The 20,050-nt window shown below is 35.2% G+C and overlaps 1 protein-coding gene across 1 annotated transcript in view; it reads left to right on the forward strand.

Moving 5' to 3' along the window:
• CNTN5 (contactin 5) overlaps positions 1-20,050 on the forward strand; it is a 799,637-nt gene that overhangs the window by 221,926 nt on the left and 557,661 nt on the right. The window contains exon 5 of the mRNA XM_007938106.1: positions 18,087-18,182. Within this exon, the coding sequence (XP_007936297.1) occupies positions 18,087-18,182 (96 nt within the window). The remainder of the gene's footprint in view (positions 1-18,086; positions 18,183-20,050) is intronic.

Below are 20,050 nucleotides of genomic sequence, written 5' to 3' on the forward strand. Positions count from 1 at the left end.
TTCTGGTGAGCAGTCAAGTGCCTTAGGCACTATGCTACCAGAGCTCCTAGTTCACACAAAATCAGCTAACACTTCTGTGGAGGTTAATTTCTGCTATGCTTCTTTGAGGTACACAGCCTTATCTGGCTGCTAGGAGGTGCTATTATTGCATTCTGACTTTCTCTCTAGTCTTTTGGAGTCATCATAAAACTGTAATATAATGTAGCCTTGGAAATAAGTAATATACAGTAGTATACATTTTTATGCTAATAAACATTGTTTTCCTATTTCTGTTCACCAAGTCCACTATCAAAATGCCAATATCAAATTGCAAAATCTGTTCCATTTGCTACTCAGTTCCAGTAATAGCTATTAAACCAAAACCCTCTGCCATAAAGTTGGTTTCCAAGGCTACAAATCTTTACAGAAGCAGAATGCCTCATATTTGTCCCAAGGAGCGGCTGGTGGGTCGGAACTGCTAACCTTTTGGTTAGCAGCCAGATGCTTTAACCAGTGTGTCATCAGAACTCTTTAGGAATATTCTTTCAAAAAAAAATATATAATTGTACATTGAAAATAGATTCTGAGCAATAGGTTGGAGTTAGAACCACAGGCTGACAGTTAAAATCATGGAATGTTCAGCATTTTTGAGATCATCTATTTCAGGTATGGAAAGCTGCTCCTCTTTAAGCTAAATCCAAGGGTCTCTGGTGGTGCAGTGGTTAAGGCATTTGGCTGTTAACCAGAAGATTACTGGTTGGAACCCACCAGCTGTTCTGTAGGAGAAAGATGACACAGTGTACTTTTGTAGAGATTTATAGCCTTTTGAAACCCTATAGGATTTGCTATGAGTCTGAATAGACTTGATGTCAGTGAGTTAAGTTTTATTGTTTTGAGCTAAATCTGGCCACAAAAGTGTTTCCATCGGCCTCTTGTTTGTGCATTCATCCACACACACCCACACACACACTGACACACACACATTCAGACTTTATTTGACTCTATTTCTTAGAAAAGTTTTAGGTATACAGAAAAATTGCACAGAAAGTGGTTTCTATATACCCTCCTCCTCCAACCTATTGCTCAGAATCTATTTTCAATGTACAATTATTTATTTTTTGAAAGAATATTCCTAAAGAGTTCTGATGACACACTGGTTAAAGCATCTGGCTGCTAACCAAAAGGTTAGCAGTTCCAACCCACCAGCCGCTCCTTGGGACAAATATGAGGCATTCTGCTTCTGTAAAGATTTGTAGCCTTGGAAACCAACTTTATGGCAGAGGGTTTTGGTTTAATAGCTATTACTGGAACTGAGTAGCAATTATTATTAACATCTTGAATTAATGTAGTACATTTACTACAAATGATGTACCAATATTGATACATTATAATTAACTGAAGTCTACAGTTTACATTAGGATTCACTTCTTTGTTTTACTGTTCTGTGAGCTTTAACTAATGCGTAATGTCCTGTCTTCAACAGTACAGCATCACACAGAATAGTTTCACTGTCATGTAGATGTGCTCTACCTATTCAACCTTCCTATCTGTCTCTTCTCCTGGAAACCACTGATTTCTTCTATGGTTTCCTCATTTCCTCTATGATTTTGCCTTCTCCTTTATGTCATATAGTTGAAATCAAACAATATGTAGTATTTCAGACTGTTCTTTCACTTAGTAATATGCATTTAAGCTCCCTCAATGTCTTTCATAGCTTGATAGATCATTTCTTTTTTATCACTGAGTAACATTCTAGTGTATGGATGCACCACAGTTTGTTTATCCTTTTACCTATTAAAGGAAATTTGGTTGCTTCTGACTGTTGGCAATTATAAATAAAGCTGTATAACCATGTATGTTCAAGCTTTTGCATGGACTTAAGTTTTCAAATGACTCGAGTTAATACCTAGGTAAGCAATTGCTGTACCATATGGTAAGCCAGTGTTTAATTTCATAAGAAATTGTTAGATTGTCTTCCCAAGCAGTGGTAACATTTTGTATTCCAACCAGCAGTGAAAGAAAGTTCTTTTTGCTCCATATCTCCTTAGTATTTGGTGTTGCCAGTGTTTTAGATTTTATGCATTCTAATAGGTGTGTTGTGGGTCTACACTGTTATTTAAATTTGCAATTCCATAACATATGATAGAGAAGATTTTCTTTTTCATATGCTTATTTGCCATCTGTATATCTTCTTGAGCAAAGCATCTGCTCAAATATTTTGCCTGTTTTGTAAGAGGGTTGCATTTCTTTTTTTTTCTTTTCTTTTCTTTTTTTGCATTTCAGAGTTCTTTATTTTGCAGATAAATCTTTTATCAGGTATGTTTTTTACATACTTTCTCCCAGTCTGAGGCAAGTCTGTTCATTCTCTTAATATGGTGTTGTTTTAATAGATATAAATGTTTTCATGTGAGATGTTCTCTATCCAAGTTTACCTTAGTTCCCTCCATGATTTTTACCTTATATTACATGTGAGTTTGATTCTCTTAAGAAAAAAATTCTTTGATTTATAAATGAAGAGACAAACACAGAAAGATTCAACATTTGCTGCAAGTTGCATAGCTAAATAGTAGAAAAGTTAAGATTTTTATTTGTTGTGCTATTAAAATAATTTAATCCTGAATAGAATTCTGCTTGGGAAATAGCATTAAAATACATAATTTTTTACTCTGTCAGAGTCAGGATTTAGATCTTATATTATAATAGTGAAAAGATATAATGGCATAATAGTTGGTAAAATAGCTCAAGATTTAGAAATTTATATATTAGAACTCCTCAAGTATAAATAATACTAGAGATAAACATGCAATTGCTTTATTAGTTCATTTATTTATTTGATTGTTAATTATCTGGTACCTACTGCACTAGGCATTATTTTAGGCAGTGACAAAACAAAGTGCCTATTTCTGGGATTACATTCTAATGAGTTGGGAGAAAAGAAAATAAATTTTAAAACTCATTATTTTATAATATGTCAGATGGTGGTAATTGTTATGAATGAGGAAGCATCCATAGAAGGAGAGTAGAAATTGGGAGGAAGAAAGGAAGAATCTAGTGATTAAAGGTCCTTTCTGTAAAGGTGACATTCTAGCAGATACTTGAACAATGTTAGAGACATCTTTTTGTTATAGAGTAAATATTTAGAAACAGAGTATTCTTGACAGAGCCAACAGTCAGGGCAAGGATGTGGAGATATTACCATGAACAATGCAAACAAAAATCTGTGCTCTCATAGAACTTACTTTCTGGTGGAAAGATGGTAAATAAGCAAGACAAGGATATGAATGATAGTTTGTTGGAAGGTAAGTTCCAACCAGAAATATTAATTAAAGAATGGAAATAGGAATGAGTGTATGGTAATGGTGGGGTCTCAATTTTAAGTAAGATGTTTAGGGAATATCTCTCTATGAAGGTGACATTTAGATAAAGACCCAAAGGAAGTAAAGAGGAGAGTCAGTTATATTTGAGCAAAGCGTGTTGTAGTTGGAGGAAGCAACAAACACAAAGATCCCAAGGCAGGAGAACACCTACTAAATTCGATTAAAACAAGTAATAATAATGAAATAAAAGCAGGAAAGCTAGCTAGTGTGATAGAATGGAGTAGTGTAAGAGGAGTGCAGTAGAAGGTGACATGGAAGATATAGCAAAAGCTAAAGGGTCTGGGCCCAGTAGACCACTGTATGTAGTTTAGATTTTATACTACGACTGAAGTCATTTGGGGGATGTAATCTAAGTTTCAAAAGAATCACTGGCTGTTATTCTAACAACAGTCCAAAATAGGGCACAAGAAGACCAGTTGGGTGACTACCACAGCAGTCTAGGTAAGAAACTGGGTAAAACCTGTATAGATAATTAGTATTTGTTAGATTTTGGGTTGTTGTTGTGTGCCATCAAGTCAGACCTGACTCATAGAGACCCCTCCTTGGGTTTCCGAGGCAATATCACTATGGAAGTGCCCAACCTTTCTTCCGAGGAGTGGTTGGTGGGTTGGAACCGTCAGCCTTCTGGTTAGCAGTCGAGTCCCTTAGGTACTATGCTACCAGAGCTCCTAGATTTGGGGTAGATTATAAAATAATAGGATTTGTCCATGAGTTGTATATAGGGTGTGAGAGAAATATAGGAGAATCAGATCACTTTTGGGATTTTGGCCTTACAGCATGAAATAATAGAATTATCATTTATTCTGATGGGAAAATGTTACAAGGAAGGTAAGTTGATGGGTGGAAATTGAAAACTCCATTAGGATATGCTAAGCTTGCAATGCCTATTAGATATTCAAATGGAAATGTCAGCACACATTTGTATATATGAGTCTATAGCCCAATGACAGTATCCAGGAAAAATGGTAATTCCTCAAAATACATGTGATTTTTAAATTTAAGGGCTAGAGATAAGATAACTTTGGAAGATAAAATTGAGAAGATTAAAGGTCCAAGGACTAACCTTGGGTCCTTAAATTTTTAAAGAACAGGAAGATGAGGAGGCATATTAATAAAACTGAAGAAGAGAAGTCGATGGATTATTAGGAATTCAAAGAGAATTGTGTTCAGAATAAGGAACTGGCAAACTGTCAAAGACTACTTATAGGTCAAGTAGATGAGGACTTAGGAATTACTTATTAAATAGCATATTGTCAGAGTAGTAGGGATACTGATTTGAGAGCCTCACGGAAAAAGGGAAGTTTTGTTGCAGAGAAGCAGAACAAAAATGTGGTGGTACAAGGAGGAGGAAATGAGATCAAGAAAGATAATTTTCTTTCTGGAGAAATACCAGTATGTCTGGTTGCTATTGGTGATGTAGAAGAGGGAGGTGGGCCTTTGGAGCATAGATGGTTCAGTCAAAGTAAAAAGGTGGGAGGTAAGATAAGACCAGATGCAGGTAGATTGATAGCTCTTGGAGTGGATCCATAAGTTGGCTTCCCCAGGAAGCTGACTCTGAGTTTAGTCCAGATGATGGTTATTAAGAAGTGCCCTCTGAATCAATCTCAATGGAAAACAAGAATGGGCAGGGGGATATTTCAAGCCATAATACAGGCACTAACCTCAGCTGACTCACTAAAGAGCTCTAAAGATAGAATGACTTGTCAATAATGCCTGGAATTGGGCAAGGTGGTCAGGTCATTATCCTCAGTCAGTGATAAATCCTTGTCTGTGTGTAGCCAGGAAAGATATCCTTGGGTGATACGGCTTTCTTTAGCAGAAATTACTCCTGGAGTGTTTGTCAGCTGAAGGCTGTTTGTCAACAGAACTTCTAACAGTTAGGGTAACAAGTCCTTCATTGAAAGGGGATCCAAGACATACATCTCAGTATCTACCATAGGTAAGATATATATATAAGTTGCCTTTTGATTGTTTTTATTTTCTCACTGAACAAGGAAGGAAATAGTGGGGGCAGGGACAAGTTGTCTTGAAAGAGAGTAGATGTGAAATAATTGTCAAAGGAATTTCCAGTTGTCACAATATCTATCTAAAGTCCAAGATCATGGAAGTAGTCATCATAGTTGATTTTTCTCCATCCACATTCAGTTACCCAAAAGCATAGTAGAATATTCAGATTCAACTTAATGAAGGCTGATATTGTACCAGGGGAATAAGATGGAAAGAGAAAGGGATAAGGACTTGTAGTTGTAGGCAAGGAATTAATCATAGAGTAAAATATTATAAAATGTAAAATAGATGAAGAGGGTAGTTAGATCTGAGAGTTTGAGAGACAAAGAAATGATCAGTGATTCATATGACTTTATGTACTAAATTACTAGTCAGGTTTCATTAAATGGCACTTCCACATCTCTATGTATATTTATTTAGTACTCAAAATCTCTTTACATACTCTCTTATGTCTTGTTTTTCAAGTATTCAATTTAAAGATTTCCTAAGATATTTATGAATTAAGACTATTTTGAGTTAAATTAGTTTAGAAGGAAATAAATAAAATTATTCATGTAATTGATTGTGTTTAACTCGAGAATTTAATCAACTCTATAGAACCTCTGCCAGCATCCATAGACTATCTTCACATTGACTAAATACACATATATGATGATTACATTTGAGAGAATTTTGCCATATATATTATTTGCTGTTTAAGTAGCTTTTTGTAACACACATCAAGATATCAAGAAAAAACTTAAAAAATAGTTTTATCATGCACTGTGGATAATTTATCTTTTAATGAAAGCAGTTACAATTTATTGTATCATTTATAATGTTGTTAAAATTTTATCTTTCAAGGGATAACATGAGCTGATTTGCTTTGGTTCCTTCCTTATTATTGAAATCTCTGGCTGAATGATTCATGTCTGATAATATGTAAAGTGAAAATGTCAAGCTGTACCAGGAGATTATTCATCTGACCTGTTGTATATAACCAGACAAAAAATGGGACTGAAGAAAGTTTAATTATAACTTGTAATTAGCTCTTGTACATTTAACTCTGGAAGCAGATGCTGAGAAAGCTAACTCACCATACCTCCAGCTGTATCTTAATTCAATTCTTATCTTTGCGTAATAGATAAGAGTGTATTTTTGAGATGCCTATAATTAGGTATCAACCAATATTCTCTAGTGACCAATTTTATTAAATAATTAACACTTTTACAAGGTGATATGATAACTCTTTCACAGATAACTTATGTCAAACATTTAAAAGAATTGAAGAATTACCTCATGCAGCGTAATAAGAAAATGTTTAAAAGAAACAATTACATTGATTGAAAACATTCAAAACTCTGATCATCCTAATAACTCTAAATTAAAAACATGTTAGTTCCATAACTAAATTAGTCATCTAGAAGGACAAAATTCTTGCTGACTATGAGTTTTTATACTCATCACTTAATCTTAGTGAATGTCAGTGTCCTTGTCAATAAATAAAGATAATAAGCCCTATCTTATCTGCTTATAGATTGATTATTGGTTCAGAAATTCACACTTGCCAATAAGACTCCTGAAATCCTCATGATTCTATGATTTTCAATCAAGGTACCAGCTAACAGGCAAATTTTTATCTTAATAAATATTATTAACAACCTGCTTGTTGTAGAGTATCGTATAGCAGCCTATATTTGCAGATCATGGGTTGGAGATGCCAATTTATCTCTCTCTCAAAACAATTATATATAAACCAAATGCATTGCCATCAAGTTGATCTGACTCATAGTGACCCAGTGACCCCTCCTTGGATTTCCGAGATGGTATCTGTACAGAAGCAGACTGTCTAATCTTCCTTCTAAGGAGTGGCTGGTGGATTTGAACCTCCAGCCTTCTGGTTAGCAGTCCAATGCCTTAGGTACTAAACCACCAAAGCTCCCATATAATACATATATATATATATATATATACACACACACACACTTTTCTTTTTCTATTCATCACTAATATCCTTATCTCCATGTGTTTCATATGTTAGACATTATCATTTACAGGATTTTCAAGAAGAGATCCTTATGAAGTTACTTCTAAATTTTTAAAATTAATTTTAAGCCAAAATAACCAAACTCACCACCATCAAGTCAGGTCTGACTCACAATGACCCCTTCTTGGGTTTCCAAGGCAGTATCTCTACAGAAATAGATTGCCCAGTCTTTCTTCTGAGAAGTGGCTGAGAGGTTTGAACCACCAGCCTTCTGGTTAGCAGTCAAATACCTTAGGAACTATGCCACCAGAGCTCCCAAAATCAATTTAGTCTACAAAATGTTAAATTGTGTTTGTCCTAATATACTTTTTATAAACAGAAGCAATGACTCTGAGTTTGATATGCTAATTTATGACTTGTTAACTGTGTGACTGAAGCAATGTTATTCATTTGCTTTTCAGTTAAGTTTAGTAATCTTTAAAAACAGAGAAACTAAGATGTAATTTCCAGCTGTACTGTGAATATTTTAATGTCTGTAAACTACCTTTCAGAATGTCTGGCACAGAATCAGTATGTTAGTACGTAGTGCATTTATTACTCATCTATATCCTTTTATTTCCCCTTTATATTTGAACATTTTGAATGAAGTCCAACTAATTTGTACTACAGGCAATTTACAATAGACCAAAAATAAATAAATAAATAAAACCTGACAATTATCTGCATAACCCTGATAACAAGAAAAACAACAACAAATACAAATGTTGAAAGACTTTAATGTGCAATCACTTTCCAAGTTCCTCAGCAAATGACAAGCGAATAATGTAAGTCATTTTTATGGAAATCATAGAATTTAAGACTATGAAGGCCTTTTGAAAGAGCACCTAGCTAAATTCCTCAGTTTTACATATAACAAATCTGATAACCAAATATTACCAATTAATGAAACAAAATAAAACTCCTTTCTGCCACCTCTTCCAATATGACTTGCCTTTTTCAATAATTTTACTTTTTGTAACAATTCAAAATCCCAATTGCATGTAAAAGGTTAGAATTTATTATGATTATATTTTTATCCACAACATTTTTAAATTTACAATTAGTTGAGAATGGCTGGAACACTGATATTCTAAAAATTTCTAAGACCATTTACTAGATAAATGTGTACCCAAGTACAGCTAAAAATGAACACAGTATTTCCATCTATTCTCTCACCCTACCTCATAACTCCCACAAGCTTACCGTTGTCACTACTTAGAATGCATGTAAAACTAAGGAACTTAAGCTCAGGCAAAGGATTGTTGTTGTTGTTAGGTGCCATGGAGTCGTATCCGACTCATAGCAACCTATACAGAGCAGAACAAAACACTGCCCCATCCCGCACTAGCTCCCTGATTCTTACTATACTTGAGCCCATTGTCCCAGCTACTATGTCAATCCATTCTGTTGAGGGCCTTCCCCTCTTTCGTTGACCCTCCACCTTTCCAAGTATGACATCCTTCTCCAGGGAATGGTCCCTTCTGACAACATGACCAAAGTGAGATGAAGTTTGGCCATTCTTGCTTCCAAGGAGCATTCTCACTGCACTTCCTCCAGGACAGACCTATTAATTCTTTCAGCAGTCCATGGTACTTTCAGCATTCTTCACCAGCACCACAACTCAAAAGCATGCATTTCCTTATTCATCATCCAGCTCTCACATGCATATGAGGCGATTAAAAATATCATGGCTTGTGTCAGGCACACCTAAGTCCTCAAGTAGACATCTTTGCTCCTCATCACTTGAAAGAAGTCCCTTGCAGCCAACTTGCCCAGTGCTGTGTGTTGTCTAAATGTTCTGACTGCTACTTCCATTGGCATCAATTGTAGAGCCAAGCAATATGAAGTCTTTGACAACTTCAATCTTTTTCTCCATTCATCGTGATGCTGCTTACAGGTCCAGTTGTGAGTATTTTTGTTTTCTTTATATTGAAGTGTAATCCATACTGCAGACTGTATTCTTCAATTTTCATCAGTAATGCCTCAAATATCCTCACTTTTAGCAACCAAAGTTGTGTCATCAGCATATCGCAGGTTGTTAATGATTCATCCTCTAATCTTGATGCCACGTTCTTCTTCATATAGTCCAGATTCTTGGATTATTTGTTTGGCATACAGATTGAATAAGTATGGGAAAAGTATACAACCCTGACACACTCTCTTCTTGATTTAAAACCATACAGTGTCCCCTTGTTCTGTTCAAACAACAGCCTCCTGGTCAATGTACAGGTTCCTCATGAGCACAATCAAGTGTTCTGGTATTCCCATACTTCTCAATGTCATCCACAATTGTTATCATCTACACAATCAAATGCCTTTGCATAGTCAATAAAACACAAGTAAACATCTTTCTGGTATTCTTTCCTTTGAGCCAGAATCCATCTGACAGCAGCTATCATATCCCTTGTTCCACATTCTCTTCTGAATCCAGCCTGCACCTCTGGAAATTCTCTGTCAATATACTGATGTAACCATTTTTGAATTATTTCAGTAAGATCTTACTTGTGTGTGATATTAATGATATTGTTCATTAATTTCCACATTCTGTGGGATCACCTTTCTTTGGAATGGGTACAAGTATGGATCTCTTCCAGTCAGTTGACCAGATTGCTGTTTTCCAAATCTCTTTGTATAACAAAATGAGTGCCTCTAGTGGGGCATCCGTTTGTTGAAACATTTCCATGTGTATTCTGTCAATTCCTGGAGCCTTGTTTTTTGCCAATTCCTTCAATGCAGCTTCAACTTCTTCCTTCAGTACCATTGGTTTTTGATCATATGCCACCTCCTGAAATGGATGTAGATCTATCAGTTCTTTTTTGGTACAGTGACTGTGTATTCCCTCCATCTTCTTTTGATGTTTCCTGTATCATTCAATATTTTGCTCATAGAATCTTTCAATATTACAACTCCAGGCTTAAATTTTTCCTCAGTTCTTTCAGCTTGAGAAAAGTTGAGCATGTTCTTCCCTTTTGTTTTCTCACTCCAAGTCTTTGCACATTTCATTATAGAAATTGTCTTTGTCTGCTGGAGCTGCTCTTTGAAATCTGTTCAGCTCTTTTATCTTGTCATTTCTGCTATTTACTTTAGCTACTCTCCACTGAAGGGCAAGTTTCAGAGTCTCTTCTGTCATCCATTTTGGTCTTTTCTTCTTTTCTTGTCTTTTTAATGACCTCTTGCTTTCTTCATGGATGATGTTCTGGATGTCATCCCACAATTCTTCTGGTTTTCGGTCACTGGTGTTCAATGCATCAAATCTATTCTTTAGATGGTCTCTAAATTCAGGAGGGATATATTCAAGATCATATTTTGGCACTCATGGTCTTGTTTTAATTGTCTTCAAGTTCAACTTACATATGAGCAGTTGGTGGTCTGTTCCACAATCAGCTCCTGGCCTGGTTTTGGCTGAGGATATTGAGCTTTTCCATCATCTCTTGCCACAGATGTAGTCAATCTGATTCCTGTGTGTTCCATCTGTTGCAGTCCACATGTATATTCACCATTTGGGTTGTTGAAAAGGGTATTTGTAATGAATAAGTCATTGATCTTGCAAAATTCTATCATGCCATTTCCAGTATCATTTCTGTAACCAAGGCCAAATTTTCCAACTACTGGTGATTCTTCTTTGTTTCCAGTTTTTGTATTCCAGTCACCAGTGATAATTAATACATCCTGATTGCATGTTCATTCAATTTCATACTGCAGGAGCTGATAAAAATCTTCAATTTCCTCATCTTTGGCTTTGGTAGTTGGTGCATAAATTTGAATGATAGTTGTATTAACTTCTTCCTTGTTGGCATATAAATATTATCCTATCACTGACAGGATTGTACTTCAGGACAGATTTTGAAACATCCTTTGTGATGAATGCCATGTCGTTCCTCTTCAAATCATCATTTCCGGCATAGTAGACCACATGATCATCTGATTCAAATGGCCAAAACCAGTCCATTTCAGCTCGCTAATGCCGAGGATATCAGTCTTTATGCACTCCATTTCATTTTTGATAACTTCCAATTTTTCTAGATTCATGTTTCTTACATTCCATATTCCAATTATTAAGGGATGTTTTCAGCTCTTCCTCCTCAATGTGAGTTGTGCCACATTAGCAAATGGAGGTCTCGAAGACTTTACCTTATCCTCCATATCATTAAGGTTGGTTCTACTCTGATGATGCAGCTCTTTCCTGGTCCTATTTTGAGAGCCTTCCAACCTAAGTGACTTGTCCTCCTGCAGTGTATTGGAAAATGTTTCCGGGCTATTCATAAAGGCCACCAAAAAAACCCCAAAAACCACACCCACTGCCATCGAGTAGATTCTGACTCATAACATACCCCATTGGATTTCCAAGGCTGTAAATCTTTACAGAAGTAGATTGCCTCAACTTCCTCCTCAGAGAAGCTGGAAGGTTTGAACCACTCACTGACTTTATGGTTAGCAGCCAGATGTCTCACCTAGTACACCAGCAGAGTTCCTTTCATTATTAAGAGTGTGAAATTTATTCTTCCCTCAAATAACAAACCGAATGTCATAAGACCATGGTCCAAAACACTTTATGCACTTTTCCTTACTTCTAGTTTCTTGCATCCTCTTTCTCTCCAGTACTTTAAAATAATTTTAATGTTTAAGATTAAAAAAAAAAAATTCAGATCCTACTGTGTTTCTGTGTCCATGCATGCACGTGTGTGAGTATGTGTGTGTGCATGTGGTGTGTGTATGTGTACCTCACACTATATCTATTTTAAGAAGTCTCAGGGTGTCAGAAACATTTCTAAATGGAAAGTTGCTCAACTCTCTTATACTACCCAGAGTTTTCTTTATGAAACATCCCTGAAGAGACCTTAGATCTTATTATCAGGTAAGACTGTGCTACTCTTAAGTTTCTGGATATTTTTATCCAACAGTAACAATGAATCCTGTGACTGGGGTTATCACCATCTCTGTTTTGGCCCCTATTAAACTTAAGAATCAAATCTGTCACCAACTTTCAATAATTTAAAAGTATATGCATATATCCTGAATGCTTAACCTACCCAATAAAGTTTTTCATCTTAACTATTTTTTTTTTTTTTAATCTGGGATTCTGCAACTACTTATTTTTCATATGATATATTTAAGCTGCTTTACTTTTTGGAATGAAGTGGGGAATGAAAGAAGGAAAGTAGAAAGGAAAAAAGGAAGGTGAAAAGGAAGGCACCCAAAGGGTGTGCATGCACACACATGTGTGTGTGTTTGCTATATTTAGGAAGATATTATGACTTTCTATATGGTAAATGCACACCATATGCATTGGTAATTCATCAGTGTGGCTGTAGCAAGGTGAAGCTATGATCTTTTGGGCTTATACATGCTATTTGGTGGTAGTATCCTTAGACCTGGTGTTGTGGGCAATTGCCAAAGTATATATGATTAGTTTACATATCTATGTGCTTTCTTTACAATTTTTCTGTAACACCAGTGCCTAGTGCAGTGTTCCTTGTGCAGTATGCATTGAATAAATATTAATTACATGAATGCATGGAATTATTTGTCTTATATCTGGTCAATATATCACTAATCACAAATCCCCTACATACATTCTATTTATCAGATGAGGTTTTCAATCCAATATCTCTTTATCTTTATATAGCTCTAGGATACAAATGTGCCAAAATTCTATAATATGCCTCTAGTTGGAGCTCAACTATTAAACTTCACATGAGTCTCTTAACTCAGAAAAAGTGTTAGAGTAAAGGCAAAGGCTGTGGTCCCCTGACTCATATTTACAAACTTTCTTCTCCAGTCTATTACTTGTCTACTTTCCCATGAGTTCTATGTTTTTATTGTTGTTAGTAGCCATCAAGTCGGCTCTGACTTATAGCAACCCTATGTACAACAGAAGGAAACACTGGCCAGTTCTGCACCAGCCTCATAATCCTTGCTATACATGAGCCCATTGTTGCAATCATTGTATCAATCCATTCTGTTGACAGCCCGAACATTATACTCTTCTCCAGGGAATGATCCCTTCTGACAATCTGACCAAAGTAGGTGAGATGAAGTCTGGACATTTTCACTTCCAAGGAGTATTATGGATGAACTTCTTCCAGGACAGATTTATTCATTCTTCTGGCAGTCCTTGGCACTTTCAGTATTCTTCACCAACATCAGAACTCAAAAGCATCGACTCTTCTTTTGTATTCCTTATTCATTGTCCAGCTTTCACATGCATATGAGGCAATTGAAAATACCATGGCTTGGGTCAGGGACACCTTAGTCTTCAAGGAGACATCTTTGCTCTTTAGCACTGTACAAAGGTCTTTTGTAGCAGATTTGCCCAATGCAGTACATTGTCTTATATCTTGACTGCTGCTCCCATTTGTGTTGATTGTGGAACAAAGTAATTTGAAATCTTTGACAGCTTCAATCTTTTTTTTTTTTCCCCCTCCATTCATCATGATGCTGTTTATTGGTCCAGTTGTGAGGATTTTCATTTTCTTTATGTTGAGGGCAATCCATACTGTCAACTGTGGTCTTTAATTTTCATCAGTAAGGGCTTCAAGTCATCACTTTCAGCAAGAAAGTTTGTGTCATCTGCATATTGCAGGTTGTCAATGAGTCTTCCTCCAATCCTGATGCCACATTCTTCTTCATATAGTCCAACTTCTTGGATTACTTGTCAGCATACAGGCTGAATAAGTATGGTGAAAGGATACAGCCCTGACACACACCCTTCTTGATTTTAAACCAATCAGTACCCCCTTGATCTGTTTGGACAACAGCCTCTTGGTCTATGTATAGGTTCCTCATGAACACAATTAAGTGTTTTGGAATTCCTATTCTTCTCAATGTTATCCATGCTTTGTTATGATCCATGCAGTCAAATATTTTTGCACAGTCAATAAAATACAAGTAAACATATCTCTGGTATTCTTTGTTTTCAGCCAAGATCCGTCTGACATCAGCAATGATATTCCTCATTCCATGTCCTTTGCTGAATTCAGCTTGCATTTCTAGAAGGTCCTTGTCAATATAATGCTGCAACCATTTTTGAATTATCTTAAGAAAACTTTTACTTGCATGTGATAGTAATGATATTGTTTGATAATTTCCCTCATTCTTTTGGAACATATTTCTTTAGAATGAGAGCAAATATGGCTGTCTTCCAGTCAGTTGGCCAGGGAGCTATCTTCCAAATTTCTTGGCATAGATGAGTAAGTGCCTCCAGCACGAAATCCTTTTGTTGAAATATCTTAATGGATATTTCGTCATTTCCTGGAACGTTGTTTCTCACCAATTCCTTCTGTGCAGGTTTGACCTCTTCCTTTAATATCATTGATTCTTGATCATGGGGCATCTCCTGAAATATGTAAACATCAACCAATTCTTTTTGGTACAGTGACTCTCTATTCCTTCCATCTTCTTTTGCTGATTCCTGAGTCATTCAATATTTTGCCCATAGAATCTTTCAATATTGCAACTCAAGGTTTGAACTTTTTCTTCACTTTTTTCAGCTTGAGAAATATACTCTATGGTACATTCAAAAAAGGCTTGTTTCAGTTAATAAGTTGAATGTAATATTTGGAGCTTTTTAATAAGATTTTAATTTTTACTTATATTTTTTTCCCCTTAGAGTAAAATATATACTATATGTATAGATATAAGGAGCTCTGGTGGCATAGTGCCTATGGCACTTGACAGCTAACCTGAAGGCTGGCAGTTCAAACCCACCAGGCACTCCTCAGAAGGAAGGTTGGGCAATGGTACCACTTCAGAAACCTAAGAAGGGGTCGCTATTAGTCAGATATGTATTTAGTCTTTGTATAAATTGCAATAAAATAAATCAAAGCCCTCATTCATAAATGTTCTTGTTCTTTTCATTTCTCTAGTTGGTATACAGAATTTATAATCTTTTAAATAATGTGATAAACACCAAACTGCATGCACATCCATTGAATGATTTCCCAGTTCACTAATGAATCCCTCCAAATAAAGTAACTGATTTTTGCTCACAATAGAATACAGATCACCAACTGAATTTTTATTCAGACTGTTCACTCTAACCCCCATCTCCAGTCCAAGAATTTTTTCACATAAATTATCCTGCCTTAGATGAACTTGAATCTTTCCTAGCATAGGGATCACACTTACATTACATGTAATAATCCTTTAGGAGCTCTGGTAGTGTAGTCCCTAAGGCACTTGACTGCTAACCAGAAGGCTGGAGGTTCAAACCCACCAACCACTCCTCAGAAGGAAGGTTGGGAAATCTACTTTTGTAGTGATACCACCTGGGAAACCCAAGGAGGGGTCTCAATGAGTCTGGTCTGACTCGATGGCACATAACAACAATAACAACAACAATTTTTCACTTATTTTTTCTAAGAGAAAGGAATTAAATGAGAAAAGTACATTCTCCATAAAAGGGCAGAGCATCTCCCTATATGTCTTTATGGAAAGAAAAGTAAAGAGTATATTCACAATTGAAAATATCCATTTATCTTTTGTTGCTGATGCTATAGTTCTCTAAAGAAATAATGATACAGAGACAATTCCATGAGGAAATACTGAATTGTACTTGTGTTAATAGTTTATATGAAATAAAGCAATTACAGCTGAATGTTATCTTTTGGGTCACTGTGATCTCAAAACACAATTCGAAGCATCATTATTCTCTAATTATTATTATTTCTTTTTTTGTGTCTAATTTATAGGTCATGCATGTACTTCAACTTCTCAAAAACAGACATTCATTTATGCCTAAATTCCATTAAGATAATCTCTCTTAAATATGATAAATTGATCAAAATATCAAGATACACTATAAATGTAATAAACATATTGGAGGATACATATATGCTTTCTAAAAATCATTTAAGAATTTTAGTTATATAAATTGATAACCAACTAGCCTCCCAGATTTATAAATAAAATATGGATGAAGAGATGAAAGTTTAAAATTGCTAAATCCTTGTGGAGATATTCCAGTCTTACCAGAAACCACTGTGTCATTATGTGATTCCTGCATTCTGTTTCTAGTAGAGTCAAAATAAGTCTAATTGGAAACATTTCCATTCTTTGTTTTCTTAGTGAAATCATTTGTTGGGAAAAGAAAAATGGTCTCTAGCTCTAAGGATCAATGCATATGAACTTAAAGTCATAAGTCACATATAGTTGAATATGAACAGACTTATTTATTTATTTTTTTCTATACTTGTTCAGTAAATGCAATGTTTAAGTAACACGTTATCTTTCTCTTTTTCTTGCCACTTGGTGGATAGCTAATTATTTACAACAAAAATAGAAACTATGTGTAAATCTTTAATTTTTTCTTAAACAGTGATATTAGTTTAAGTGTTTATTGGCATCATGTTTTCAATGTTTATTAGTCCTTCATGATTTTGGATGCATTTAAGATTATGTGATTTTCAGTTTAACAAATAAGCAAATTCTTGTCCATCTTTCAAAAGAAGTAAGGTATAGGACGCATTTTAAGATATTAAAGATTTATTTCCTTCATTGTCATTCCTTGAGAGTTTAATGATTTATCACATTAATAAACATTAAATATATAAGTCTACTTATACAAGGAGCTCTGGTGGCTTAGTGCCTAAAGCATTTGACTGCTAACCAGAAGACTGGTGGTTCAAACCCACCAGCCACTCCTCAGAAGGAAGACTGGGAAATCTACTTCCGTAGAGATACCACCTTGAAAACCCAAGGAGGGGTTACTATTAGTCCAAATCTACTCGATGGGTATGAAATATACTATTTATTCTTGAAATAAGTAAAAAATTTTTAAAAATTATCTTAGATACATTCCTCACCATGGAAACATGATTATAGACCTGGAATTCTGGGACAATGTTAAATTATAAAAATATTGAACACTTACTATCTGTAACAAACTATTCTTTAAATCATGTCCTCTGTCAACCCACAGACATATGTACTGAGATATGAAGGAATTAATAAACAATAATAGAAATAAATAAAATTTTCCATCATTTATATTTGGACCTCTCTCTTTTTAGAAAATGTTTCAAAACTTTCCAAATGCAACATCATTTAAGGAAAGAGAACTGAATCTTGCTGATGTAATCCCTCATACAAATGAATGAGTGTTCTGATAGCTGTAATATTCCCAGTGTAATCAAAATGGATGAATATAATTAATTTGTACAGTCCATTCTAAGCTTCCATAAAATAAAAGTAATATGACTTTTCACTCACATTTATAGAAAAATAGCACTTTATATCCTCATTATATTTTGTTAGAGCTCACAAGCCTCTCTAATTTGGCAAATTCACACTCGGTTTTACACACCATTTCTATAATGAGGGAGCAGGCTGGACACCAGACACTTTTAACCACCTTCATAGCTCTTCTCACTGTAGATAAATGGGTGTTACTGGTAGGATAAAAATCAAATGTGTAGGAAATGTTACAAAGAAATAAAAACTGCTTAATTTGTTGTGACTAAGGTATTGTCTAATTTCTTCCTACACTGACAACCGGCATGCAATATAAATGGAACAAGGAGTGTGCATTTAATATGAAAATCATGTTATTTAATACTGGAGGATAATAGATTTATTTGTAAGGCCCTCCTGTCACCATGTAAGAAGCAAAAAGAAACCTTGTGAGGATAATGGGTGAAAAATAAGTGCAAGTTACAATAGTAGTGATTCTTTCAACTCATTTTTTTGCCTTCCATCTAAATGCTGTATTATGTTGACAGATCTGGGAAATTTTAGTGGCCGGACAAGAAGTGCAGTCTCTGTGAGGGAAGGCCAGGGGGTTGTTCTGATGTGCTCTCCTCCGCCTCATTCACCAGGTACAGTAGGATCCCATATTCTATATTGCTGCTGTTCTCTTTGACTGTATGCTCATTCTTTTAGACACTGTATTGACTGGAGAACATATCAAGTGAAATATGCATGGTTTTCTTGATATGTATCAGAATATCAGATGAGTAAGTAAAGGTCATATGCTCTAAATGCCATTGGACAGAAGACTGAGCTCTGATGACAACATTGTTTTATTGCCATTCTAGCTGTTGACTTGTCGTGTTTATGTCTCTGCCTGCCACCAGTGAAGAATATATTGTCTACAGCACAAATAAAGTGATAAACTGAGAGAGTAGAAACTTTTCAAAATTTTTTGGAGTGTCAGAGTTGAGTGAACTGAATACCAGTGTGCATCTTGTTTGGGAAGATAAGCTGGGAACTTGGTTGTTTATGGTGTTGTTTGCCACACTGAAGCAAAAACATTGCTAAGAAATAGTATTTTTTTTTTTTTTTTGAGTTTCAGAACAAAACTGTAATTTATTTATTCTGTTTTTATTTTTTGCTATTTGAGAGCTTGCTCATAAAATTCATGGCAATCGGTAAGTATTTCATGGCATTTGGGAAACAGAATAGTAAACTATGGTCAGATTAATTATATGTCCTTTTGCCAACACACAACTAATTATATTTATTTTATTTGAATTGTACAATTTGTGAGGAGCATCACTTTGTACCTCAACTTAATTTTCCTAAAATACTATATAATTTAAGAGTGACCAGCATCAGTAGGAAAGAGAGTTGACCGAGGAAGACGGAGATGGAGACAGAAGTGGAGATACAGAGAGAGAGGAAAAGACAGAGAGAGAAAAAGGGAGATTGTGCCAAAGGTCTACTTATTTTTGTCTAAAAAATTTGTGAAGACCTTAGAATTAACAACTGGAAACAGATTTCAGAATGCTTGTTTGTCAAACAATTTTTATCTTTCCATTTTTGTGGAAGTCTTATTTATTTCAAGATTGTAGTAATAGGTCTCAATTTGTTTCTACTGTGAATAATTCTTATCATACGTAATGGAAGACACTGCATCTATTTTCTTAAATTTTTCTTCCTTTTATATGACCTTCCTTCTTATTTTTCCTTCACTTGAAGGAAAAATAAACTACATTACAACAGAGAAATATTGTTTGAAAACATGTTTCTTTGAGACTCAGAGAGTAATCACTATTAGGAAAAATTCTCCAATTGCATCCACTTTTTCCTATGTCAATACAGTCACTTCATTCTTTCTGTGAACAGTTGGGAATTTACAATAAGCATATATAACCTTACCTATATTTAAGTTCAGTTCAGATTCCTTCAAGCATTTATTTTTTAATTTATTTAACAAAGAATACAACATTTGTATAAGTTATGTCTAATGTTAGATTATTAGACATATGTTGTATGAAAAGCAGGAATTGATGAGTAATTGATAGAGATACAAAATGAAGAAGAAGGAGAAGAGGAAGAAGGAAACAGATTTGATAGAAAATGAAAGGGATTATCACCAGACTGACAAATTAGCACAATGGAATGAAAAAGTAAAGCAATGTTTTCTGGAATGTTATCTATATTGCAAAGCTGTTGCAACATATGTTTAAAAAAATGGGAGAGCATAATAGAAAGTAAATTTTTAAGATTAAACACTGATAAATTAACCAACTGGCAAAAAAAAAAAAAAAATACAGAGAGAAGATTTCTAATGGGGGAGAAATAGCATAATGGATTTAATATGGGATAAATAAACATGATGCCCCCGGGGATGGCCTCAGGGCCTCAGGCAGTCAGCTGCCACACCCAAGGCTGGCGGTTCAAACCCACCGGCCGTTCTGGTAGCATAGTGCCTAAGGCACTTGACTGCTAACCAGAAGGCTGG

The sequence above is a fragment of the Orycteropus afer genome, unplaced genomic scaffold (assembly GCF_000298275.1).
Source record: "Orycteropus afer afer isolate SDZICR_OR568_19922 unplaced genomic scaffold, OryAfe1.0 scaffold00047, whole genome shotgun sequence".
Lineage (NCBI taxonomy): Eukaryota > Metazoa > Chordata > Mammalia > Tubulidentata > Orycteropodidae > Orycteropus > Orycteropus afer.